Raw genomic sequence first — 27,441 nt, 5'->3', positions numbered from 1 at the left:
TCAATTTGGGACTTCATAGGATTAAGAGTGAAGGTGGTGGAGTCTAGCCTGTCAATCAGATCATAGCCATTGAGGGTATGACCTTCTCATGAGAATTCTGGGAACTCCTATATTTCTTCCTTGGCGGCAGGAGACACTGTCTCTCTCTGCTCACTCCTTGAGACGATGCTCTACTGACAAGACACATGTCGCTACACCCTGGGAGCTGGAGAAGGCACATGGACCTACTCTGCTGCAACCAGACCTCTGGAGCTGAAGAAGCCACATAGAGACCCCTGCCAAGGCTGAGATGCTTACAGCACCGTGGATCCAGAAGACTTCCAACCCACTGGCCTGTGATCCACCTGCATTCAGCAACATGCATGTATTTCATGAGTCTGAAGAGGACTTTTTAGATTGGTATCAGACATATGGGCTAATGTTGGACTTATTAACTTGATCTAGACTGGGCTGGGATGTTTTCTCAATATTCAATTGCTCTTGTCTATAAACCTCTTTCTTGTACACATATTTGAGTGTCTCTGGATTTGTTTCTCTAGTCGACCCAGACTAACACAATACCAAACATAAGGAGAGTTGTTGCTAGATATCCTTCCCCCTTCCCTATTCAGGAATTGTGAAAACTCTGTTGAGTCAAGAATATCAATATGTAAGTTGGTTTCAAATCGGCAGTGTTCAAGATTTATTCATTGGAATTCACTCTGCAATCCAACAGAGAGAACATCTGCTTAGATTTAGATTAAACTTAAATTCAAATGTGCTGTCTTTCCTTCAGCTCTTCAGAATGAAGGGCCTCGAGGAATAAAGAGGTAGAGAAAAAACAAAGAAAGAATATTTACAGACGAAATAAGTAGTCGATTTAGCATAGCTAATAAGCATTTGCTGAGCAAGCTCTTAAAACACACTGAAGTCTTACCTGACCTGGATGGAACTTGGAAGTACTTCAATGTCAAGAAACCACTTTCCCTGTGTCCTGCAACACAATCCTAATTCAGTCCTACTACTTTTATTCCATTTTTATGCCCAGGGCATTCTGCTCCATGTCCAGTGGGCCCCACCCCTCATCTTTGCCCTTCTTAAAACACTATTAACCCCGAAGGTAAATTCCTTTACTTTGTCATGCTCTGCCCAGAAAATGATCTCTTCCTGCTTTAATTGAAATCGCTTTTGTCCTGTGCATATGTCTCCCCCAATGACACTGTCAGATGAAAACTTCATTTTTTCCTGGGACCAATGGAGTTGGATGGGGGATATTAACTGTCGTCCAAGTCACTATTGTGCCTTCTTGTTATCAATTCCTTCTTCCTTTGAGGATGGCACTGCCACAGTTCTATCATCGTTCCTTTCTTGTTATCTTCTTTGCCAACTCACACATTGACCTCCTTGCCAACTCCTGCGTTCAATATGGCCTTTGTATCCTCTCTCTTTTCTCCAACTTCTGCCACTTTAATACCATGCTATCCGTGTTCTGTAGCCTTCTGGATTCCAATCATCTTCATCTTAGGCTACTTCTAACATCTACCCCAAAGACTACATTTGGATGGGACCATCGTAGTCTCTCTCTGAAATCTGAAGGCCTTCACACTTGCTTCACAATCCTGTTCTCCTGTGTCCTTCACCTCCCTTTCCTCCATTTCCTTCCCCCTCGAGTCTAGAAAACATTGTGTCTCTCTGACTGGCCCCTTGCAAACCATTGCTACCATCGTTAAGAAAGAAGAATGGGGCTTGAAATCCTCTGATTTATCCTGAGTCAGATCCCTCTCTACTTTTCCAATGAAATAATCCAAGTATTTGATTTCAAAAGTTCACCTTACTCTCTCCGATTACAATTCGCAATGTTGCATCAGCCTTGTTGGCCAGTACACTTGACGCCATTTTTACTGAGAAAATCAAAAGCTATTATGTGTGATGTTCTTGAGTTTCTTGATCCCCAGATTGACTCTGGTAACCAGCCTTGCCTTCCTTCTCTCAAAGGATACACTGTGCTTCCTGTTTTAGGCTTACTTCTGTATCCTGATTTAATGCTCATTTCCCCCTGCCTCCTCTGGTACCTCATTCCCAAACTTGCATTATCTCATCACCATTGGTCCCAGTCTCAGCCTCACCTTCAAAATGCTCCTCAACAGAACACTTCCCCTCCTCTATTCTATTGTCGACCCCTGTGGCGATGATCAGATGAGTTGGCGTTGGCTCATACGATGGAATACCTTATTTCTACACTTTCATCCTGCTTCCTTTTGTTCCTGATCCAGTTTTTGTTTTGTAGTTGTTTAACTTGTATTGTGGGTTAGATCATGGTTCACAGAGCAGAGCACAGTTTTACCTTGACTTCATTCACATTGTGTTTCAACTCCTACATTGCAATCCTCTCATGTTTTCAGTTCCCTCCTGAGTGCCCGTCTTCATTCTTCCTCCCTTCTTAACCATTTGAACTTTGTCCTTGGATGAATGCCACCCTTTTGATTGTAAATGACTGGTTATTCTAACACAGGATTAATTCAGTTCTAGACTCGAATGGTGACCAAGTCTTGGAGTTTCCATCAACCTCTATCACACCAGTAAGCCTGGTCTGTTTTGTCATTTTGAGTTTTGTGAACAGCCCCCCAACCCTACCCCACCCTCACCCCACTCTGTCCAGGCAATTTGAATGTGAGTACAGTGGGTAGTTGTAGTCAGGTATTGTCCAGTTCGTGAGAGCTCAGGATTGTAGAGACTATATTGGTGTTTTCTCTAATGGTATTTTACTTGTGATGGGTTCCAATTTCATTTCAAATGGATGTAGGATGTATGGCTCCCCATGTACCCCCCCCCCCAATTATGAGGTCCTTTTCTCTTCAGTTTGCTTTAACTTTATTCTTTCTACAAAGAAACATTTTTTTTTCTCAGCTGACCTTATTCTCGATTGTCCTCATGTTTTTCAATTCATATACCAAATCCCTGCTTAATGTTAGTAAGATGTTGCTCCCGTGGTCAAAGTGGTTCTTGCATTTCCAATTACTAAATGAATATTTTAAAAATCTCTTAATGCTTCCCACGGTTTCTAGCACTTAAAAGGCCTAATCAACAGAATCAACAATTGTCAGATATTTTTACCAAATACTTTTGAAAAGTCTTAAGGTCATCGCCGTAGTAATTTTATATACTTTATTTTATGCTCTATGTGTTTCTAAATTAGTAACAAATAGTTGAAGGCACAATAGAAACATATGTTGCACAAATTAGCTTATGATATAGTCATTAAGATAAAAACAAAGGACACTCCAAACACCTAACAGTGTAGCCTCTGGGACCTCGAATTTTTCACCCAGAATGTTTAAGGATTCATTGAAATTTTAATTAATTCAAATGCATATTAGGTGCTGTCTATGATGAACCAAGCAGGGTCCTTCTAACAGCGTATCCAATTGGACTGTCACGAGGGAGAGAGGATCCACGTAAAGAGTTGTGAGATGCCCTGGAAGAGAGTGGTGAGTGCCACATCCCTGCCATTGGACCATGGAAACGACGCTTCTTAGAAAAATCTAAAGTTTTGATTCTCAGCCTGAAAGACAGATATCGAATATGTAATTTAGCTGCATAGAAAGAGGCTTCAAATGGGAAAAAACGAAATGATGAGGAGAGTCCTCGTAACTCTGAGCCATTACATTCAGGTACAACCCAAAATGGGGGTGATGTCGGTCACAATGGTTCTAAGAAGTTAGTGGGAGTGGCTGTTGTCATTGACCCCAGGTTGTTATTATTGACCCCAACGTCCTTGGGCTGTGAATGGTTCAATGGCTGTCTGCTCCAGGTGGTGCTGACAAGAGGCATCTACACGCTGGCACGGACAGTTTCCTTTTTGTCCTCCTTTGCGTCTTTTTGCCTTTGTTTTTTAACTGAAATCCTCATATCCTTTGACACAAGACTAATCATTTCTGGAGTCTTATGGAACTTATTCGTAAGATATTGTCAATGTTGTGCATGCTCCCATACAGAGTATTACCCTTTAGATTAGGATTGTTTTTACACCTCCCAAGGAGTACAATCCAACGGAATAGCACAGTCAAAAACCTGATTGTCCTAAGTCCACACTTCCCAAGTTGTAGTTTCTTTCCATTTTCTCTCCTAATTTAGAATTTTATTCTTATTTTGCTTCTCTTTTCCACTCCCTGCAGTACTTTCATTTGTTTCCTATGCTTCTTGGATCCGTTTCTAATATGAATATTCCAAATATTTGAGGTCAGGTTTTCTCTGTGGAAGTCTTCAGACTGAAAAACATACTAAAAAAACAATGTGCTTGTTGATTCTTGCTGGGACTTCACTCTGTTTCAAAGGACACTTTAGGGTCACTGTCTACATCACCTCTTGTTGAATGTTATTGTCTTTTCATATCCACTGAAATGATTACAGTTCACCATGTGTGGGCCTGAGATCATTAAGAGGATATGTTTCATGTGGAAATGGAATTTACTATGTGTGTGGCTGTCTGGATGAGTGCCTTTAACGTTGGCTGAAATTTCTTTACCCAACCCAATTTAATGTTTTAGCCTTAGGACTTAAATAGAAAACAAACTTCTTGGTAAATTGGGACCTCTTAGTACTTGATAAAAATCTATCTTCTTGATGAAAATTCTCTCATATCTTCCATTTACAAAATAAGGAAGCTAGCCTCCTAGAGAGATGAATAAATAGGCCAGAAGAGGCTGAAGAATTTAGTTTGGGGCTGTGTGTTCATATAATTCTCTGAGAGAACTATGCAGGCATCGATCGTCTAGGTCATTTGTTAAATTGATTTCTTCTTGGTGTATTCAAATTTAGAGAGTGTTTTAAATAAATGGTGATTTGGCTGCAATATTTCCTTTCATTTTAAGAGACCACTGCAGAAAAGTGTTGTTTACCATTGGTATACTACACTAATAAGGCCAAAAGAATAGAATATGCTAAGGAACATCAGGGAGGCTAAAAGCAGACAGGAAATTAAAGCTCAAAGTGGAACAACCCACAGAAGGAAGTAGTAATAATAGAAAAGGTTAACAGACACAAGTTTATAAACTGCTCTTTTGCTGGGTATTGTGGTGAATGTACGATTGGCAATAATGAAGTAGGACAGTAACAAAACCAGGTTTCTTCTGGACCGCCTTGGGTCTTCTTGCACAATCCGTGCTTTCACAGTATACTTTAATGCTGATGTAGTACAAAGTTCAAAGTAGTACATGGGTAGTACAAATGGTTTATACTTGACTACTAACAGGAAGGTTGGTAGCTCAAAACCACCCGGCAGCACTGCAGGAGACAACTCTGCCAATCTACTTCTAGAACAATTACAGCCAAGAACACCGCTTGGAGCAGCCCTCTAGAAGAAAATCGAGGCACCACCAGTCAGAAGCACCTCCAGAACCAACTTGATGCCGACAAGTTTGGTTTGGTTTTTAGGGAAAATATTCCCAACAGATCATACAACCATTCCACAATTTCTACCCCTGCAGTTCAACGACACTGGTTGCATTCTTCACACGGTGCCACCATTCTTGCCATTTACCCTCTGTTCAGTTTCAAACGGTATTCTCTACTTTTTCATTTAGGGTCTATAATTCATTGCAGTTGCCACGCAGAATTCACAGCCAATATTCATGATTAACAAGTTTATTAAGAGAATTAACAGGTTGCAGTGCAGGGGAGAAATGATCAGGATACAATTATTCAGGACATGCTACAAGGTATTTTCAGGGTTGCTAATAAGTGGCCAAAGGGCATGCCTCAAGCCAAAAGCACTCAATTCAAGTTCCAGGTGACAGTGATCCCAGCTCCCTGAATGAAATGCCCAGAGGCACTTCACTCCAGGAAGCCCCAAAGGGAAGGCACTCAGCTCCACCTCCATGGGACAGCAAGTCCACCTTTCCCAATTAAGTGCCCAGAGGCATCCCACTCTACAAGCCAGCTTCCTGCCCCAAAGCACTCAACTCACTGTGTGGGCTTGAATTTCCACCACTCTGTCTCATGCTCTGACTCTACTCTGCTGTTCTGACGTCACCATTGTCTTCTGGATCAAGGAGTTTCCCTACACAGAATCTCAGGGTCCAGAGTACATGCTCCACTCCTGACTCTAGCTGGTAGTGAAATCACTGTTCATGCTTGTCACAGGATTCATTTTATACCCAGCAGGATGCAAACCATTGAGTCCTGTTAACAATTACCCTAAGGTGAATCCTATCAGTGTCTTACCCCCTCCCCCCACCTTTGCCCCAGAGCCATGCAGGAAAAAAAATCCTTATGTGGGAGTCACAGAGACTTTGGCTAGAACAATCACATTCAATAATTCACTGCCATCGCATGCCCCCATATTGTTTCCCCACTGTTGACCCAGACTCAATGCCCTATAAACTATTTAACCTATGTTTTCAAGCTACTATTGTCAATTTGATCTAACATAGAGAATACTTTAAAAGAGTACAATGCTTAAAGTCAACATTCTTCACTAAATTAGCTAAACTACTGTGGAGTTTGAAGATGATTTCAGAGAATATGTTTAGTCAAAGTTGAAAAATGTTCTCAAATGCCAGAGATAGAAGGACTCCCTCTGCCTTCATAAGGATCCCAGGTGGCACGGTGGGTTAAGCATTGGGCTGTTAGCACAAGGTCAGCACTTCCAACCCATCAACTCGATGAGAGCAGAAACCCTATCTTCCTCCTTTGGTGTAGCTGGTGACCTAGCTGTTACCCACCTGACACGTATCGACTCCGCCACCACAGCTCCTCTCCTAAAGGAGTTCATCCTTAGGAATGCTAGAAGGCAGTTCTCCCTGCCCCATAAGGACAGAATTCACTCAACTGCAACTGTTTTTGTTTGATTATTTCTTATTCATAGAGATATTTAACTTATCTAGCACAGTTCATTGAAGGGACCAATTTTTGCCACACTGAATTGCAAGCTTGCCTATGTCTTAAATCAGATGCCTGTTAGATTATTTGTTTCAGTTATTCTATTCTGTTTCATCATCTACTTGTCTATCCCTGCAACAATACCACGCTGTCTTAATTTCTGTGAATTTTAGTAAATCGTAATATCTGGTACTGTATATCCTCCAAGTTATGTTTTCTTTTCTTACAGTTGTCCAGAATGTTCTAGGTCCTTTACATTTCCATGTACCTTTGTTAATGGGCTGCTTAATTTCACCAAGAAACTGAAATTTCATGGTGTGTTCAGATATCCTTAAGGAGAATTAACATTGTAGCGATATTGAATCTTCTAATCCATGAATATGGTGTACCTCTCTGTTTATGTAGGCTATTTTTTTAACCATCTTATTGGGGGCTCGTACAACTCTTAGCCCGAGCCATACAGCCATCGATTGTGTCAAGCATATCAGTAATTTGTTGATATTTAGGCTATTTTTAAGGTATTATTTAACTACTCTCAGCTGCTTTCTACATTTCAGTAAGAATTTGTTCGTGTATTCATTTCTAGATCTTTCTGTTGTTATGCCATACGTAGATAGTATTTTTCATTTTACTTAATGTTTTGCTGTGGAGATATATATATATATATGCACTTTTAATATTACTTTCATTTAGCAACTTTGCAAGTTTCCTTGTTATTCTAGGAACTGTGCTGTTTGGTGTATTCTTAAAATGTCTATATACCAATCACTTAATCTGTGAATGACACTTTGCTTCTTCCTTTTCCATCGTGTGCTTCCCTTTATTTTTTAATTTTCACGGCCCAGGACACCTAGATCAGTATTCACTAGGATTGCCAATACTGGGCTTCTCTGTCTCCTTCTCAACTCAGTGGTCAATATTTACCAATTAAGCATGATGTTAGCTGTAGTTTTCTTAAATATAGACATTCATTCCCAACCCCCATCTATTCTTAGTGTGCTAAAGCGCTTTATTAAACACTGATGCTGCAGTTTATCAAAGATACTTCTGATCTTTTCAAATGATAAAGACATTTTCTCCTTTTTTCTGTCACTGTGATTAATTATAATGAGATATTTTAAATGTACCTTACACTTCTGAAATAAAACCCATCTGGATGTAGTTTAATACATTTCCAGATTTGATTGACTGAAATTTTATATTAAAAATAGTATTCATTCCTATGAGAGCTATCAGGCTATAGTCCCAACGGATACTGCAGATTTTGTTCTGGGACGGTTTTTATGGATTCTGTTTCTTTAGTTTATGTTTAGATTTTCTGTTCCTTCTCTCCATTTCGCTCACCTGTACTTTTCAAGAAATTTGTCCACTTCACCTCTGTTGCCACCTTCATAGGTACGTGGTGGTTCATCATCTCATCTTGCTATCCTTTCTCATCACTCGCCTCGTGTGCTCTATGGGTCTCAAGGTCTCCTTTTCTGCCACTGCTCCATTCAAAACAGGCTTTCCTGAGTGCAGATGCCCTCTTTCTTTAACCTAATGGGCTCTTCATTTTCCTTGTATCTGACTTGTTGCTGTTCATTTCCTAAGCCATCTTTTGGGTTTACTCAATCTCTTCTCTACTACATCTCTCTCTTAATCTCGGTTAGAAGGGACCTAGCACAAACATTAGTTTAGATGGCAAAGCAGAGAACTAGGAGCTCACAGAGATAACATTGGGCTGTTAGCAGCAAGGTAAGTGGCTCCAGCTCCCCACTTGCTCCAAGACAGATGAGGCTTTCGGCTCCCATAAAGATGTACTGCTTGGGCCATCCACTGGGTCACCTTCACCAGGGTCACTCTGAGTAGAAATTGACACCATGGCAGTGAGTTGGTGAGTGATAGAGAGTTGTGTCAAGTTCAATTTTTTTAAGTCATCATTTCTTCATCAAGTACGTTTTCATAGTACTATCTTTTTATTCTTAATGCTGCTGTAAAGAGCTGTACAAATACTTAAACTTAATCAGTTTTCGTTCCTTTCCACACATTCATAACATTTTGTTGCTTCTGCATGTTCAAGCACCTCCATACTGTTATCGTGGCAGAAAAAAATGTGGCACTGTGCTTCTGTAAAATTATGGCCTTGGAAACAAGGGGGCAGTTCTACTCTGTCCTATGAGGTTACTGTAACTCAGAATTGACTTAATGCCAATGAGTGTATACCTGTTATCCCATAAGAATCTTTTCATATCACTGTGGTATAGGTGAGTAAGAGTTTATAAGCTTCCAAGCTAAGAGTAGTTTCTAAGTTTCTTCCTTATTTCTCTCAGCTGTATGTCACCAGTCAATAATCTTCACCAAAGACTGCAGTGATGGCAATCTGTATTTTCTATTCAGTAGTTTAATTTAAACATCTCTTTGAGTTACATCTATTCCTATTCTGAGTGATGGGTGGGATAACATAGAATGCTACTCACTCCTAAGAATGCTACCCAACTATTACCTAATGAGCCCACCAACTGCCCTTCCATCTTTAGATGCTTTGATTCCTACTAGGTGAACTGTATTCTACTGTCTGTATTGAATTACATCTACAATTCAGGGGCAAGTATTTAATCATTCATGATTATGGGCTTTAATAGGTTTATATTAATACTTTGAAAAGCCAATAGCTTACCTGGTAACTCAATTCTGATATAAAACATGAAAGTGCACACTATCCCTACTCTGGATGAGGATCTATTACATTCTCCAAAATTTCTTTGGGAAAAATAGGATATAGAAAGGACTGAGAAGTGAGGGTATAAGAGTGCCCTGTTGGGTGGCGCTCTCTTTTTCAGGGAGAACATCTCCAACTCTTTCCTTCCTTGAGGAAAATATCCCATGTACTTAGAGACATAGACATTTAGAAAGCAATCTTGAAATCAGACAGCCTTTACTAATCTGAGCAAAATCTGTGAGATAATATTAACTTGCCATCCCAGCTCCAGGTAAACTCTAGGACACACACCCCAACCAAAAACTCAGTTCAGTGCCATCAAGTTGATGCCAACTCATAGTGACATTTTAGAGCAAGGTAGAATTGCTCCTGTGGGTTTCTGAGATAGTAACTGTGTCAGTCCGGGTAGACTAGAGAAACAAATTCATAGACACTCATATGTGTATAGGAAAGAGCTTTATATACCAGAGCAATTGAATATTGAGAAAACATCCCAGCCCAGTCCAGATCAAGCCCATAAGTATGATACTAGCCCACATGTCTGATACCAATCTATAAAGTCTTCTTCAGACTCACAAAACACATGCAATGATGCCGAATGCAGGAAGATCACAAGCTAGTGGGTGGGAAGTCTTTTGGAACCTGTGGCGTTGTAATCATCTCAGCATTGGCAGGGGTCTCCACGTGGTTCCTCCAGCTCCCAGAGCTCTAGTTGCATCAGGGTAGCTTCATGAGCTCCTCGTCAGAACTGTCTCACAGGGAGTGAGCCAGTGTCCTGGCTCAAGTGAACTATTTATTTCCTTAGTGCCTCCAAATGAAGTCATCAAGCTGTGACCTGATTGACAGGTAAACTCCACCCCTTCACTCGCAGGTCTCAAATTGACAACAGTTTATGTAACTCCCACAGTAACTCTTTATGGGAGTAGAAAGCCTCATCTTTCTCGCAGCATGGGACTGGTGATTCTAAACTGTTGACCTTGCAGTTAGCAGCTCACTGCTTAACTATTGTGCCATTTGGGTTGTTTAAAACCCAGAATACCTCTACCTGAAAGAAGACTGTAACTCTCAGTCATTGCTCCAAACTCAAGGAACCATAACTCAGATTTTTCTCTGAATGCTCAATCCCCCCCCCCCCTTTTAAAAGAATTTTGTATTCAATGATTTGGGTAGTAACTCATGCTACAATCAGTTAGTGCTGCCTTCCACAATTGCAGCTTTTTTCCCCACTCATCTTCTTTTCTACAATTCATTTTCAAACTCTTCCTGTATTATTTTGATTGATTTTCTAGGTGGGGTAGGACTTGGGCAACTCCTCTTTCCTGCAATTAGTTTAACTTTTTAAATATATGTATATACGTATTATATATATATGACATATATATATAATACAGCTTAGAAACACCAGTTTAAAATGTATATAATGTAATAAGTAAAAACGACCCCATTTGGTAAATATTTTTAGGAAAGCCCAAAAGTTAAAATGTAAAAACTTTCTTACCAATTCCTTGCTCTAAATTATGTAATTAAATTGAAAAATTCTTACACAGGAAACACATTTTCATGGTCTTTTGTTTTGCTGGAGAAGAGGTGAATGATTCAGAATTAATAATTTGGGTTTTCATTCTCTATTTCCATGGAAATAATCAATAATTCCACAGTAACAGAAACATTTAGTCTGCCTCAATTTAAGTAGACAAAAACACAAAAGCACAATTTCTCTCTAATCTGGCCACTTTTAAAATTCTTGTTTCATTCTACGTGTAACTATATTGGTGATGTAGTGTCTAGACTTTTTGGAACAAGTGATGGCGTCTGGAATTTATTTTGTGGGTTTGAAATGACTAGTCAGTGCTCCTACGTATTCACATGTGCAAATCTTGTGTTTTCAAAGTAAGTAAAAATCATCACGTTGTTTGCCACCAAAATGTACCCATTGTTATTATAAATTTGAGCTCCTACAAATAGGGGGAAATCATAAAAGTTCACCACTGTATCTCTATTACCTTAATCTAATGTGGCTCTCATTAACTATTGATTTTAAAACATAAACGCAAATCATTTGCACTCATGAAAGAATTGGAGCAAATATTGGCTAGCTTTTGAGAGCCACCGTAAAGAAATTAGCATGGGAAAACACGCATCCATTCTTATTATGGTTTTAAAAGTCACCCATGGGAATTTATCAAATCCCGAAGGGCAGACTTTTGATATCACTGGTCACTCTCTTGATCCTTTGTCATTTGTTAGCCGGGAAAAATAAAAGCAGTCTTTGAGACACACAGATCTAACTGCTGTTCTTGTAGCCTAGATGATTAAGTTTGACGCTATTTTATCTGCCTCTCTAAGGAAATCAAATGTGCGCTCACAGAGAAAGCTGAGTGTCATTTGTTACACTCGTCCAAAGCGTAGGCTTGATCAGAGGCTCAGCTGCAGCTATTCCCTGCAAGTACTTGCTCCTAATTCGAAAGGGCTGCCCCTCTTTGACCGTGCACCTTAGAAAATGTGTCTACCACAGGAGAGTTTGACTGTATAAATATATACATAGATAGTGGTTTTAAGGGACAAAATGTAATAGGTTCATCATATTTAAGGACACTTCTAGTCTGAATTTTCAAGTGACATTCTCAAGTTCCATCTATTAGATGTTCTGTGACAAAAGAAAAGCAAACAGGAAGAAGAAAAAATTTCAATGAAAAGATATTCATATATACAAACAATACATTGACTTGAACGACTCGCATCTGTATTGTGAGATCTGTGTTGGCTTTGTTCAGAAGGACAACTTTAATATAAGGTACCAGCCATCCCGAGCAGTCCTCCCTCCCAGGAGGAATGTAAGCATCCTGTGTAGGTGTATGGATAAAGCAATGAAAATGTAGATTAGGGCATAGTTTCCGCCATCTCTCTGATTCTCTGCGTCACTCCAGCACCCAGCTGCCTTGGAGTCAGTTCTGACTCATGACCATCCCAGATGTTTCGAAAGAGAACTCTGCTCTATAGGATGTTCGGTGGTTTGCCAGGCATTTATTTATTATTTTCTTTTTAGTCTAGCAGCCCTGGGTGATGATGGAAATGGTCAACCATTTAGTTTGTAGTTCAGTGTACAATCATTGGTGCTACCTAAGACTCTCCAATGATAAAAATCCATAAAATAACAAGATGCCATGTATAGTACGTGGTAATAACTACATTATAAAACCTTGTTCCAGAAATGAAAAAAAGAAAAAAAAAACCTTGTTTACTCCACTTCCCATATTTGATTTAGACTGGGCGGACCTGTGGGTCGAAAGAACTGAAATCATGACCATTAGCCATGGGCCTTGACTCCTCCATCTGTAAAGTAGGTAAATGACCCTTCTTATCTCTGTATTGCTCAAAGAAAGGACAATGAGGAATTTTTCTTCACAGAAAGTTCAGTTTTAGACGTTTACAACTTGCCTAAGAGTTACAGGGGGAGCCAAGGTTTCCAGATTCAGTTTTACTGAATCAGAATGCAGATAAATGTTTGAGTAACTCGGTGTTATTTAAAGTGTAGCTAAGGATCGCATAAAATACTTTTTATTAGCCTTATTGTCTGGGTAGCTCTGTAGCTGGGCAAAAACAAAACCAAAACCTACTGCCAGCAAGTTGATGTCAATTCATAGTGACCCTCCTGGGTAGAGTAGAACGGCCCCGGTGGGTGTCTGAGACTTATCTGTTTACTGGAATAGAAAGCATTGGCGTTCTCCCAAGGAGTGGCTACTGATTTCAAACTGCTGACCTTTGGATCACAGCCCTCTGGTATAAACTATGCCACTAGAGTCCCTTAGCTTGGCAAGAGTGGTCTACGCAATGGGGCACGTTCTGTTGTGAACTAGTGAACATTGTCTGATATGACTATAGCTATATCACTAACACTAGTTCACAGAAGTGGGGAAGGGTCAGAATACTGCACACACACATATTTATTAAACCTAGTTCCAAAGTTTGAATCACTAACTCCAGCAATGACATTACTCAGATTGATGAATTATCCTGAAACCTTTGTGGTTAGGTACTGTGGAGTCAGTTCCAACTTACAGAGACCTTGTGTAAAGCAGAAAGAAAACAACAACACTGCCCAGCCTACCCTGTCTTCACAGTCATTCTTATATTTGGGTTCACTTACACAGTCTCCGTGCCAATTCTGCTTGGTGAAAGTCTTCTTTTTTCACTGACCCTTTACTTTACCATGTCTGACGTCCTTCTCCAGGGGTTGGTCCCTCCTGATCTCACTGCCATCTATAGATTTCAACTCTGTGAGTGACCCTATAGGGACAGTATAGAACTGCCCCACTGGATTCCCAAATAGTTACAGGAGCAGAAAGCCTCATTTTTCTTCCACACAGCAACTCGCTGTGTTCAAACTGCTAATCCTGAGGTTAACACTCCAACATGTAACCCACTATATCACCAGCGTTCCTGGCCTTCTGGATTAAGCATGTTCAAAGTATGGGAAATGAAGTCTGGCCATCTTTGCTGCTAAGGGCCATTCTTTTTTTTTAAATCATTTTATTGGGGGCTCATACAATTCTTATCACAATCCATACATATATCCATTGTGTCAGGCACATATGTACATTTGTTGCCATCATCATTCTCAAAACATTTGCCTTCTGCCTGAGCCCTCAAAATCTGCTGCTCAATTTCCCCCTCCCTCCTCACTCCCCTCTCCCTCATGAACCCTTCATAGATCATAAATTATTATTTTGTCATATGTTACAGTATCTGACATCTCCTCCAGCCCTCTTCTCTGCTGTCCATCCCCCAGGGAGGAGGCTATACATAGATTCTTGTAGTCGGTTCCCCCTTTCTACCCCACATTCCCTCCACCCTTCAGGCATCACCACTCTCACTACTGATTCTGTAGGAGTCATCTGTCCTGGATTCCCTGTGTTTCCAGCTGCTATCTCTACCAATGTACATCCTCTGGTCTAGCCAGATTTGTAAGGTAGAATTGGGATCATGATGGGGGGGGGGGGCGGGAGGAAGCATTTAAGAACTAGAGGAGTTATATGTTTCATCGTTGCTACCCTGGGCCCTGACTGGCTCCTCTCCTTTCCACAACCCTTCAGTAAGGAGATGTCTAGTTGCCAGCCAATGGACTTTGAGTCTCTACTCTGCACTCACCCACATTTAAAATGATATGATTTTTTGTTCTTTGATGCTTGATACCTGATCCCTTTTACAACTCGTGGTCACACAGGCTGGTGTGCTTCTTCCATGTGGGCTTGGTTGCTTCTGAGCTAGATGGCTGCTTGTTTATCTTCAAGCCTTTAAGACCCCAGATGCTATATCTTTTGCTACCTGGGCACCATCTGCTTTCTTCACCACATTTGCTTATGCACACGTTTGTCTTCAGTAATTGTATCAGGAAGGTGGGCACCACTGATATGATTTTTAGTTCTTTGATTTCTGATAACTGGTCCCTTCTACACCTCGTGGTCAGACAGGCTGGTGTGCTTCTTCCATGTGGGCTTTGATGCTTCTCAGCTAGATGGCCGCTTGTTTATCTTCTAGCCTTTAAGACCGCAGATGCTATATCTTTTGATAGCCGGGCACCACCAGCTTTCTTCACCACATTTGCTTATGCACATATTTTTCTTCAGCAATCATGTCGGGAAGGTGTGCATCCTGGAATGCCAATTTAATAGAACAATGTGTTCTTGCATTGAGTAAGTACTTGAGTGGAGACCCAATGTGCATCTGCTACTTTAATACTAAACCTAGAAATATATGCACATATATCTGTTTCCCCAAACTCTTATATAAATATATTTACATATGTACATTCCAGTATTTAGACCTCTATAAATACCCTTTGTCACCTAGTTCTTTCCCCTATTTCCTTTTACTTTCCTCTTGTCCCACTGTCATGCTCAGCCTTCATTTGGGTTTCAGTAATTTCTTTCCGTTACATTATCATTGCTGAATCCCTACCAGGCCTCTCACACTCTCCTTGCCACTGATTTTGGATCACTTATTGCTCCCCTGTACCTGGGTTGGTCAACATCACTTCCTTACATCTGCCTCCCCTTCTCCCATGTCCCACTAGAACCATTTTGGTCTCATTGTTTTCTCCTCCAGACTATTCATCCATTCTATCTTATCTAGATAGGTCTGTAGAGATAATAATATGCACCAAAGATCAAGCCATAGCAAGCTAGGCGATGAGTGAGAACACAACGATAACAAAAAAGAAAACCAATTACCCATAGAAGAATACATTAATAAAAAGAAAAAATTTTTTAAAGAAAGAAAGACCTGTAAATAGATCAAGGTCTGATTTTGATCTCTAGGCATGTCCTTCAGTCAGGTCCAATGGGGTACCATGCTCTGGCCCCAGAGTCTGTCCTTTGTATTCCCTCAGGAGCTCCCTGCTCTGCTCCCATGGTTGCTCTGCGACACGCTTTTAGTGGTTTGCCTCGGTGTTACAGGGTCAGTCCTGACACTTAGTCTCCAGTGTTGTCTCCCTTAGGGGCTTAGGGCCATTCTTACTGTTCTTTTAAGACTGATTTTTTCCCTGCCTCCAGCAGTCTATACTTAATATTCAATATGAAATCAATGCCATTATTCAAACGCATCAATTATTCCTCTGCCTTCCTCATTCATTGTCCAGCTTTGGTATAGCTATGAAGTGACTGAAAACACCAGTGCTTAGGTCAACTCTGTCACATCCTCCTGCCAGCCTTGTTTTCAAAGTGACATCTCTGTTTCTGAACATATGAGGCCATTGAAAATACCATGATTTGTGTCTGGTGAACCTTAGTCTTCAAATTGTTGAGATCCTTTAACTAGTCTGTAGTCAATCTTGGTAAACTCTGGCCAATGGGGAGTGTATGAGCCAGAATATTTATATACGCACACACTTTCTATGTAAATCTGTTAGGCTTTCTGAGATTTGATTAAAGGAACATTTCCGAATTAAGTTTTCTATGAATTGAATAAAAAACCATATGTTACCCAAAGCACTGCTTCTTAGCAAAATTGATAAGTGGTACCCACACCACCTCTGTTCCCATCCCCTGAAAAAAAGAGAAATGTTGGTTTGACAATCCTTAAATAGGTTTCTCTAAAACATGATTTTTCAGATGTTTTTAGTGAATGTCAGTATCAAGGAAGAAGGGATGATTGCATATTGCTCAAAAATATTGTCACAGAAATCTCTTTTCTTAGTGGGGATAATATTCTAAAAACTCATAGTAGGAAATGTTAAGTTGAAGACTAAATAAAACCACATAAATGAGACAAATCATCGTTGCAAAATGGCTAGGAAACCATTATTTATAGCATTCTCCTGTGGAGATGTTTTCTTGTCAAATCAGATACCTATCATAGAGTTCCAGGTATGAACTATTTGGTGAAATAAGAGTTCGGTTCTCTATTTATTTAAAGAATTGACAGTCATCATATATCTGAGTACGTATTGTCTACTTCAGGAAACAAGGACAATGATGAGAGGAGTTAACTCTGTATTTGTTTCAGGGTTACACGAATACAAATGGGGTGGTGACATTAATATCTATAACTCAGCATTATTAATGACCAAGGAGCGTGCGAGGTTTTTAACTTTAAATAAAGAAGAGTTATGTCCATACCCTTTCATTCACTCATTGAATAATTGTTTACTGAATACAAGGCCTTGAATTGGGCATTGGGAGATTCAGAGACAAATGAAACGTGCCCCGTGCCCCTAAGGAGAGAGCAATGTAGACACACTTCAAAGAGTGACGAACTAGAGGAGAACAAGGACACTAGGACTCAGCCACCTTCTCTGATAATCGTCCACTGTAAAGCTAAATTCCTAATATTGCAAGGCCTCTCAATAAGTGTTCTCGCTGCCAATTACATGTTAGTTTATTTGTATTGTTTTGCTTTAAGTGTAGATATGAATTGCACTCTATTACTCATGGTGGCAACACATGGATTAGAGACATTAGTTTGGAGTGTGTTTGAGCAAGAGTTAGTTCATTAGGGTCACCTCTCTTTGTGGAAAATAGATACAGCAGAAAACTACTTAACCAAAACGGGAATACATTTATTTCTTATTGCTAAGATTCTCCATCAGAATCAAGCCAAAACAACAGCAACAAAAAAATCCAGCAACCATAACTAATGGACTAGTTTCCATTTTGATACGTCTCTTGATTCAAAATAATCTTGTCTCACGGGCAGCAAGCATACTAAGATAGGAAAGTGCGGCAGGTTAGGATTTATATATTTATTTATACACAGCCTCAGACACTTTGCAATTTTTTCCAGCAAAACCATTCCTCGAACCTTTATGGAATAAGAGTCTTTGTTCATAAGATTTCTTGGGTTTCATGGTTTTATGATACTGGTCAAGTTTAGAAGCTTAGAAACATAGTTGATTCTATAAGAAAATTTAATTCTCTGAGAGTATAGATATAATTTTCTCTTATTAGGGAGAACATGCATTGAAAATAGGAATACAGATCATATCTCATGGATATGTAGATGAGCATATACAATTCTGAAGAACCATTTCTCCACTGGAAAAATACATATTATCTTTAATATGTGTTTTACTGAAAAGTACAACTTAGTGAAAAATTATTTGATTATTTTTAATTTACCGTAATAATTGAGATTTAAGGGTTGAAGGTGCTAAGCAGGAAATACTGACAGGGACATGTCAGTGGTCTGGGGGAAGGAAACACAGCTGGTTTCAGTATTCCCAAGGGGCAACAGCAAACTCCTAGCACTAAATCTGAGTATTGGTACGTATATATTTACTTTATTATGTCTCAAATTGTATGTGTTTTAGTTACATGAGAATGCATTACCAACAATTAATATGACGATTCATTCATTCAACAAATATTTGTTGAGAAGCCTACTATGTGATCAGTGCTATGAAGAAGGAGAAAAGAAAAGGAGAAAAAAAACAGACAACAACCCTGCCCCATGAGTTATGTTTTAGATGTGAACGATGAAATGTCTTGAAATCTGACACAGTGTTTAAAGAGCGAGGGATGGATAACTGGGAGGTGAGGGGCTCTTAGTATTAAATCTGGAAGCATACATTATTCTGAGTTGGTAGGAATGATCTTATTTTTGGTCAATATAGAGTCTAATTTCCATCATTTACTAGCCGTGGGCTGCACAGTTAATTCAGTCCTGTGCAAAGATCTGCTTTCGTGAATACTATCAACCCCACGTTCACATGCATTTTTCTTTGATTCTCTCTAGTACATGACTGCTGCCGCTCCTATGCAAGGGACCTACATTCCCCAGTACACGCCTGTGCCTCCGACAGCTGTCTCGATTGAAGTAAGTCCATCTCTGGGTGACAGGAAGGAGGTGAAGTTCAGCCACATCGAATATGGCCCCCCATAATCAGAGGAATCCTTGTGGGTGAATTTTGTACAGATCGAACGTTCAATGTTTCAAACTCAGCATATGAAAGTACACTTCCCCTTCATGTATCAAGACTATCTCTAACATCCAACATTTTTTTCCAGTTAGGACAATAGTTATACAATAAATCTGCTGGCCAGCTGTTTTGTGCATGAATTCCATCTGGCAGTAATGAAAACTGAGGTCCCCGAGGCACGTCCCTGACCAGACTCCATGTGCAGTAGAGAGTAACTCACATTGCAGTGTTTCACGCCCTGGAGAGGGGAGCACACACACTGCCTGGGGCACTGGGGTGCTGGGTCCAGGGGAGGTGGGCGGGCTGCGGTTGATAGGGATGAGATGTTGCCTGGCACATATGGAGTACCTACAGGGGACTGAGGCCAGGCCAGTGGCAGCCTGGCAGACAGTCTCTTGCTGATGGATCACTCTCGGGGTTTAGGAAGAAGTGGAACCCCAGGATCCAGCCCCCGCTCCTATCCTTGGGGGCCATGGTCCCAATGAGCCCTAAAAGAAAACACTCAGATTTGAGACTGTGCTAACTGACTGACACTTGTACACTCCCTTGTGCTTCCAGAGGTGGCAGAGGGGAGGACAGGTCATGCCCCTTTGGCGGGGCTGGGACCAGCTGGTGAGTAACCAGCTTGGATTATAGTTTCAGGTCAGAAGCAGAGGGCTGCCTTGGCCTCTGAGGAAGCTCTGGCTTGGGCAGGGCCAAATACCTACAACTGGCTGATGCTTTAGTGGGAGGTTGGCAGAGGGGCTTGACAGGATGTGTGTGACTCCCCTGAGGCCTACAGGCCCTTCTACCCCAGTTGGGGCGCTCTCTGCTCTTGACAAAGCATGGAAGGTATTTGGGGGTCTTTGAGGACATAAGATGGGCCATCCATCCTAAAAATACTGCCCTAAGAATACCAGAGGAGCCCAGAGCTGGAGAGAGGGACAAACTTGGGACATCTTTTTTTTGGAAGACTGGACAGCCCTCTAGATAGTCATGGGGGGAGGGGGGGAGGGAAGAGCTCTAGCAGGAGGGGAGGTGGCAATGACAGTGATGGGCTTGAGAGGACATTCACAGTACAGGTGAGGGGGTGAGGTGATGTAAACATCCTCCACATATGTCTGCACCATGCTAAATTTAGGAAACAACCTGGTCATTGGAATGTAGTCCTTTTGGTAAGTGAGGGGTGGGTTTCTATTCATGTACTCGAATATGCCAATGTTTTGCTTTGCATATGAAGTGAAGTCATCTGTATGGAGGTATAAAGAGAGGTCTATCATGATCCCATCAAACGGTAACCACAAATACTCATAAATAGGGAAGATATATAAAAGAAAGCTTTCAGCTATTTGAAGGCGCTGGTTATCTAGGGCTTTTTGACTTAAAAAAAAGAAGGCTCTGGAACATCACTTGCTTCACCAATCAGCTTGTTGAAGATCCCTGGGGAGCACAAATGGTTTGTTCCTGAGGATTAACCTGAAAGCTGTCACTGGGAACTTAGCTAACAGGCCTGGTGATCTATGTCCATAAAGATTATGGCCCCAAACACCCACTGGAGCAGTTTCCTTCCCTCTGTAATGCGTAAGCCTGCCACATGAGTGAGTCAGAATCATCTCAATAGCAGTGGGTTTTTCTTTTTCTTTTCTTTTCCCTTGAAGAGCTCTGGGAGCTTGTTGGAAATGCAGACCCTCCAACATCACCCAGATTTGCTGAATCAGGATCTGCACCTTAGCAAGATCACTTAGCTCACTAAGCTGGATTAAAATTGAACAGATACTGGATTCCTGTGCTGATTTTCAACCTTTTCTGTGTGCTCTATTTTTATGGGAAAATTTAACAAATAGTGAGGCCCGAGTGCCATCCCTAGTGATTCTGAATGATTATTCTGGGGTATGGCATGAGCATCAGGATTTATAAAGGCTCCCCCGGGGATTCTAACAGGTACCAAAAGCACTCCTGGTCCAGTAGACAAACCTGGGTGATTTTGTGACTTCCTCCAGATACGAAAGAAAAAGTTCATTCAAACTCATTTCTGTGGACACCATGAATCATGAAGACATATATCTCGAATGGAAGCTTTTCTTCTTTTCTTTCCATTGAGCTATATCTGTCCAGCTGCATCTCTGTTTTCTGGACACAATCATCTAGCTCGATAGGCCAAGACAGAAAGAAGAGCTGTGCCAATGGTGGGGAAACGTGTGTGTACTCTTGTGTCTGATACTTCTTGCTTCTCCCTCGATTCTCGTGTGCCCTCGCAGTCACATGTTCATGCTTTCACTCACCTGAAACCCCCTAGATCTTGTGACGGATACTTTATGAGTCGGCCAGCTAATATTTTGCCCCACAACACATGAAAGTCCACCGTGATTCTCCCAGCGTCCAGAGCTTGAGATGGGAGAAGGCAAGTCATCTCCTACAGTTTACCTCCTCTTAGTTCAACCTAGACACAGTACCTTTACAGATTCAGTGGAATCCTATAATACACAGTTTCATTAATGAATTAAAATCTGCCACAGATTTGTATTTCTCTGTTTCCAACCAGGCTTATCTATAAAACCTGAGCATTTTCTTGGCTACAAAATAATAAGGCACATTTGGTGGTATGGCTGATTTGAAGCAGTCTAATAGTAGTTAAATCTCAGATTAAGGTTTGTTGCTGAAAGAAATGAAAGTACACATCGATAGATGTTTTGAACTTATTCTTCAAAGTGAAAGCAGCCGCTTATTTTCTATGTGAAAATGTTCCCCAAAAATTCAGCAGTAGCCACACAAGTCAACTCAAATGGAAGGTTTAGAAAATATATAAAATAATAGGATAGAAAGACTGAATTCATAGAGTGAGGTTTTTCACATTCAAAAGGTAAGTCTATGGGAACATTTCTTTGACTTTTTTATAATAGTGGACCCTTTCAATACTTATTCTTTTATGATTAAATTATTTCACTCAGCATAATGTCCTCCAGTTCCATCCACACGATGAGATATTTCATGGATTTTCTGTTACTCTTTAATGTTGCATAATATTGTGTGTGTGCATTATATTATGTTTAAAGGAAACGTTTACACACAGGGGAAATAAAGTATTGTATGATTCCCAGGGACAGGCAGGAGGGAGGAAAAGGTTACTCACTATATAATAATAAACACACATTAATTTTGTGAAATGAAAGGCAATATATAATAAAGGGTGATCAGCACAAAACTGCTAAGGGAGAGGAAGCCCAATGAGGTGCATAAGAGTTTTAGATAACAAAAGCAAATACTATGATATACACTGTTTTACATTATCTGCAGTATAGAAACATTAATCTGCAATTAGTTACATGAGCAAACAAGCAGATTATAGCTATGTGTAGGTTCAAAGGACTATACTCATAATCTTGTGCAACTTTGACACATAGTATTTCTACATACACATTTTATGAGCTATAAAAGATATGCATTCCCAAGTGTATAAGAGAGAACACGGGGCAGAGGTGTGTGCATTTCTTAGCTATAATGAAATACTTTGAAGGGCTGCAATACTGGAAATGGGGCTTCAGATCCTGGTCTCAGAGGGCATGGAATCTATTGGACATAATGTAGTCCACAGAGACAGTGTTCAGCATCCTACTTAGCTCAGAAGCAAATGGGGTTTTAAGAGTTTGTGAGCCGCCCTCTGAGGTGGTTTCTCCTAGTCTGGAGCAAAGCTGAGTGGCTAAAGTCAAATAAAGAGACATGGAAACAGTCGCTCAGGAGATCCTTGGTCTTCATGACCTTGAGACCAGAAGCCCTAAATGTGGACCCAACAACACTGCTGACCGTACTGGGGGGATCATAACAGAGGATCCTGGGTAGAGGAGAAGAAAAATGTGAACAAAAAGCAAAAATCACAGAACAGATCCGGTTTAATGATCTAGCAGAGAAGAGAGAAACACCCCAGACTATGGATGGCCCTTAACCACCCTTCAGCCTTAGAATTTGTCTTCCCTGTGGCTTGTCTTTCAGGCCAACAATAGACGGGCCTCCAGGGTAAATGACAACTCCAGAAGGGTACATATGCCTTACACAGTCACCCTAGGAACTAAAAAGGGCAGCATTTGCTCCGGGCTAAATCTCGGATATCAGGAAGAAGAGCTAGTGGAACCGGTACACAGGGGTGGGGGTAGGGGTGGGCGGGTGGGGGGAGGGTGAGGTAGGAAGAGTGCTGTTGCTTTGTAGGGACTGCAAGCAACATCACAAAACAAAATGTGTCTCCATTGTTGATGGGAAACCAATTTCTCTGTAAATTTTCACCCAAATGAGGAAGAGTTTTATAAACACACATAAAGATGAAATCATGAAATGAAATGGCAGTGTATAGACAAAACCATAAAAGATCATTCAGAAGATAGGGTTCTTTTTTCAAGGATCTTTAGTTAGTGAATAAGAATTAACCAAGAATATTGGAAATTCCACACTGCCGCAAGTATCCCTGCCTGTAAAGAAAACCCAAAAGATGTGCTCAGAGAGCAGCCCTCCTTCCTGATGTTGACCTTGAATCTGTTACTGTTGAGTGGCTCCTGGCTCACAGAGGACAGCGTAGGACTGTCCCAGAGAGTTTGCAAGGAACTTTGTGGAAGCAAACTGTCATCTCCCACAGAGCAGCTGGTGGGTTTGAACTGGCAACCTTTGGGTGAACAGCCATTTGTGTAACCACTGGGTCACCTGGGCTCTTTTCCTTAAAATGGCTGAATACAACCACCTGCTCCTCTTTCAGAACCAAACTTTTGGCCCTGGTGATGATCAGTTCTAGAAATGTTATCCTTGCTGACACGAAATAGAAAAGTTCCAGGCTAAAGCATTCCAAAATTAAGGATAAATTCTTATTTTCTTATTTCATGAGTTCTCTAAATTAATTTTAGCCATTGGTTTGCCAAAATCGGGGGTGGGGGGTGTAATGATGACTGTATAACCCTACTCAAGGCAACGAACATCAGACTTTCACGTGAATGGATGCAGCGGATGGTGCAAACTATGGCATAAACAACAATAATAATAACATATTCAGGGGGCGGTAAGGTCAGGGATGGAGGCAATAACAGGAGCTGCTATCAAAGGAGTTCAAAAGGAAAGAAAATGTACTGAAAATGGTGATGGCAGCCATTGTACAATTATTCTTGATCTAATGGAACTATGGATTGTCATAATATCTGGGAGAGCTCCTAATGAAATACTAAAAAAGGAAAGGAAGACAAAAACATCACCAGATTATTGAGGAGAAAACCTGCTTAAATGGTGTCCTTTAAAGAGAATTCCAAACAATGATACAGATTTTTATTAAGGTCAGGTGCCGTAGTTTTCTCAATTCATACAGGAATTGTACAGTGTGTGACTCCAGGAGAATATTTGACTCTATGCTCTGTGTAGGAATCCTACATGATTTTTTTAATTTATACTTTGGTGTTCGATGTGACAATGTCCAAGCATGGTTAATAAGTCTGGCCCAAAGGGTGTTCTTCAGTGCGGCTACTCCAAAGACGTGGTGAAGACACACTAGAATGAATTCCTCAGTCTTTATCTGAATCTGCTCTGCTATTTGAATACTTATTGGGAGTATTTCTGTCAATGGAACTGACAACTTTTTAGATGAGAGCTATTCTCCCCCAATTGATCTGGGAGAGAGCCTTCTGCTAAAACCAGTTAAGTGTTGTATTCTGATTCACCTCCTTAGGGTGTTGTTGCCGATACCTCTCCCCAGACAGTGGCACCATCATCCCAGGACACCAGTGGTCAGCAGCAACAGATAGCAGTGGACACATCCAGCGAACATGCACCTGCATATTCTTATCAACAGTCTAAGTAAGTGCGGCTGTGCCAAGCTCTCGCCCTGATGGTCAGTCATTCTCCCATGTTGTATCTTCTAGCTTCTGAAGTCCTACAAATCACCCTAAGCTTAATGGCAAGCACTCACGTAGCTCAGGATTATGTGGGCCATCTAGGCTGACCTCCAGCAGATGGCTCTTCTGGGTGTACTTAGGCAGTGGGGGAAAATTACTGGTCACCTATGCAGCTAAATTCCTGGCTGATTTTGAGAGGGATGGACGACATGTTTCTTATCCTCCAGCAGCCTTATTCACGTGGTTGGCTCAAAATAGCATATGCGCAACCTACCGCAATACTTGCAATGCTCTGCTGGTGGTTCCTTTGCAAGAGGATTAGCTGGCCAAACACATCACATTGCCAAGCTAAGAGTGAATGTGGGGGGTGGGGGACTATCAAAAAAAGGTTGACAGGGGCACAAGAAGGACATTGCAGTCAATTTAACAACAACAACAAAATCTAACGACTTATTTTGGGGAAAACTCCAATATTTCCAGTAAAAGTAAATCGTAAAGCTGCGTTTTCAGTCTTGGTTTCCTCAATCTTAAATGTGCTCAGGATGTGACGTTACCGCCCTCACTGCTATTGAGTTGGTGCCGACTCAGAATGACGCAATAGCCTTGGACTTGAAAAAAAAATAACGAAAACACATCAAATGCTATCAAAAGCAAATAAATCCAGAGCCGGCCATCACTTCTGAATTTTAATAAAAGGAAGGAATGAAACAACTCTAGCCAAGTCTTGATAAATTTCTAGCAAGAGAAAGAGGCTTGTGTCAAGGCAAGAGATGAGATTTTTAGAGCTGTACAAGGCAGACCCGAGGAATTGAGCTAAACGCTTGCGTCTTGTGGACTCCTGGGTTCTATTTCATAGATTACTGTCACCAGAAGAGTCTGAAAGACACAGAGCTTGTAAAAAGCCGCGGAGTGGCACACATCATTAAGGACTCATGCTCTACTACAACCACGAGGTTTGCTGTTCCAAACCATCTAGAGATGCCTTGGAAGAAACATTTGCCAATCTGCTTCTAAAAGGTTGTAGTCTTGAAACCCCTATGAAGTACAGTTCTTTCCTGAACACATGGGTTCACCATGAGTTGGCACCATCTAGACAGCATCTGGTTCTTATGGTAAGGGCGTCTACAGAGACATTTTTTTGTTGTTAGAGAAGGAGCCCCAAGCAATAATCGAGTTTGTTCTGTAAGCTGGAACAAGTTCCCTCTCTTTTAAGTAATCTTACCGAGGCCTGACATAAGAAATCCAGTCATAGAATTCAACCATTGCTACAGGTTATCCTTAAAGAGGCCTCCAGAAATCTTCTACCCCTACCAAGCCTATTTTGAGTCAAACCGCAACCAATATAAATCCCTAAAGTTACAGGTTACAGACACCCCTATGCTTTACTATAGGTCCTTTCATGCAGAGAGGAAACTGTCCCTATTTTAGCCAATCCTCCTTCTTGGACACTCCACATTTCACAAATGGCAGCTCATTTCCAACATCCATTAAGCTAATTATACTTGCACCAGATAACCCATCTCTGACAATCATTATGATAATTGAGAAATGGATAACTTAAAGTACTCAAACAAACCTCTGGCCTTTCTCATTAAATGCTAGCTGACCTCTGGTGGGGTCTGAAATTCTGATTAGGGCAGCTGAATGCCCCTGAAAAGTAGCTAAAGAAATTGCACGTATATTTAACACTCCCATGTCTATATTAATTGCATTTGAACGTGAACTACAAGAGTAGGTTATAGGGGAAAAAATGTAACAGAGATAAATGGCATCCCTCTGACTAAAAGAATTATGTCCGGGACCTATATCTTCAATATTTTAATATTTCCAATTCCACATTCCAAGATAAAACACTGGTTCTCACATTTTATATTCATACTCCCTCCCCCTCTCCATCGTCAAAAAGAGGCTAGTGATGCAAATGAGACTGATCACTTATAAGCAGATGGCAAACTGCATAGCAGTTTTATTTTGGGAATTCTGTGGAAATTCCAGTGTCTATCCAAATAATTTTATTTTTCCCTGGGTTATTTAGGAAAACTTAAGGTAAGTAGAACGAAGTTCCCAAACTAAATTACATAATACAGAATAATTTTATTATTACTGATCAAAGTCTACCTTTTCCCCTTACTCATTGCCACTCTACCCTCTGAACCTAGTTTTCCTCTTCTGCAGAATGAGAGGGTTAGAGCAGAGTGCCCAATCGGGAGTACAAGAGCCCTGTTGACCCTGAGTTAAGCATTGGATTGCTCATGGCAAAGACTGTGGTTCAAACACACCAGCCGGAGAAAGATGACGCTAGCTGGTTCTGTAGATGTTTACCTAGCTTGCACTGTTAACTGTGCTCCACATAACTTTGCTCTGAGTCAGAGTCCAAGTGATGGCAGTGGTTTGGGTTTTCAAAGGATTGAAGAAGAACCGTGGCGATACGGTGCTTAACACTCTCTGCTGCTAATCATCAGGTTGGAGGTTCAAACCCACCGGCTGGCCTCCTGGAGCATGATGAGGCTATCCGCCCTCATAAAGATTAGTGTAGGTCTTGGAAACTCTGAAAGCAGTTCTCTTTTATCCCAGAGGGCCGATCTGAGTTGGAAACAACTGCACAGCACTGGGGTTGGTTTGGAAGAAGCTCT

At 40.9% G+C, this 27,441-nt stretch overlaps 1 protein-coding gene across 8 annotated transcripts in view; it reads left to right on the top strand.

Moving 5' to 3' along the window:
• The window catches only part of RBMS3 (RNA binding motif single stranded interacting protein 3), an 860,635-nt gene that overhangs the window by 823,045 nt on the left and 10,149 nt on the right, over positions 1–27,441 (top strand). For 5 of the 8 annotated variants that reach the window (XM_075547116.1, XM_075547121.1, XM_075547113.1 and 2 more), the window contains 2 exons: positions 18,788–18,868; positions 24,643–24,770. In XM_075547116.1, coding sequence (XP_075403231.1) covers positions 18,788–18,868; positions 24,643–24,770 — 209 coding nt within the window. Of the gene's footprint in view, positions 1–18,787; positions 18,869–24,642; positions 24,775–27,441 lie in introns of those variants that run through there. The other 3 variants (XM_075547118.1, XM_075547114.1, XM_075547119.1) reach the window with 1 other exon arrangement.

Source organism: Tenrec ecaudatus, chromosome 4 (assembly GCF_050624435.1).
Source record: "Tenrec ecaudatus isolate mTenEca1 chromosome 4, mTenEca1.hap1, whole genome shotgun sequence".
Taxonomy (NCBI): Eukaryota; Metazoa; Chordata; class Mammalia; order Afrosoricida; family Tenrecidae; genus Tenrec; species Tenrec ecaudatus.
This window is presented reverse-complemented; position numbering and strand designations above follow the sequence as displayed.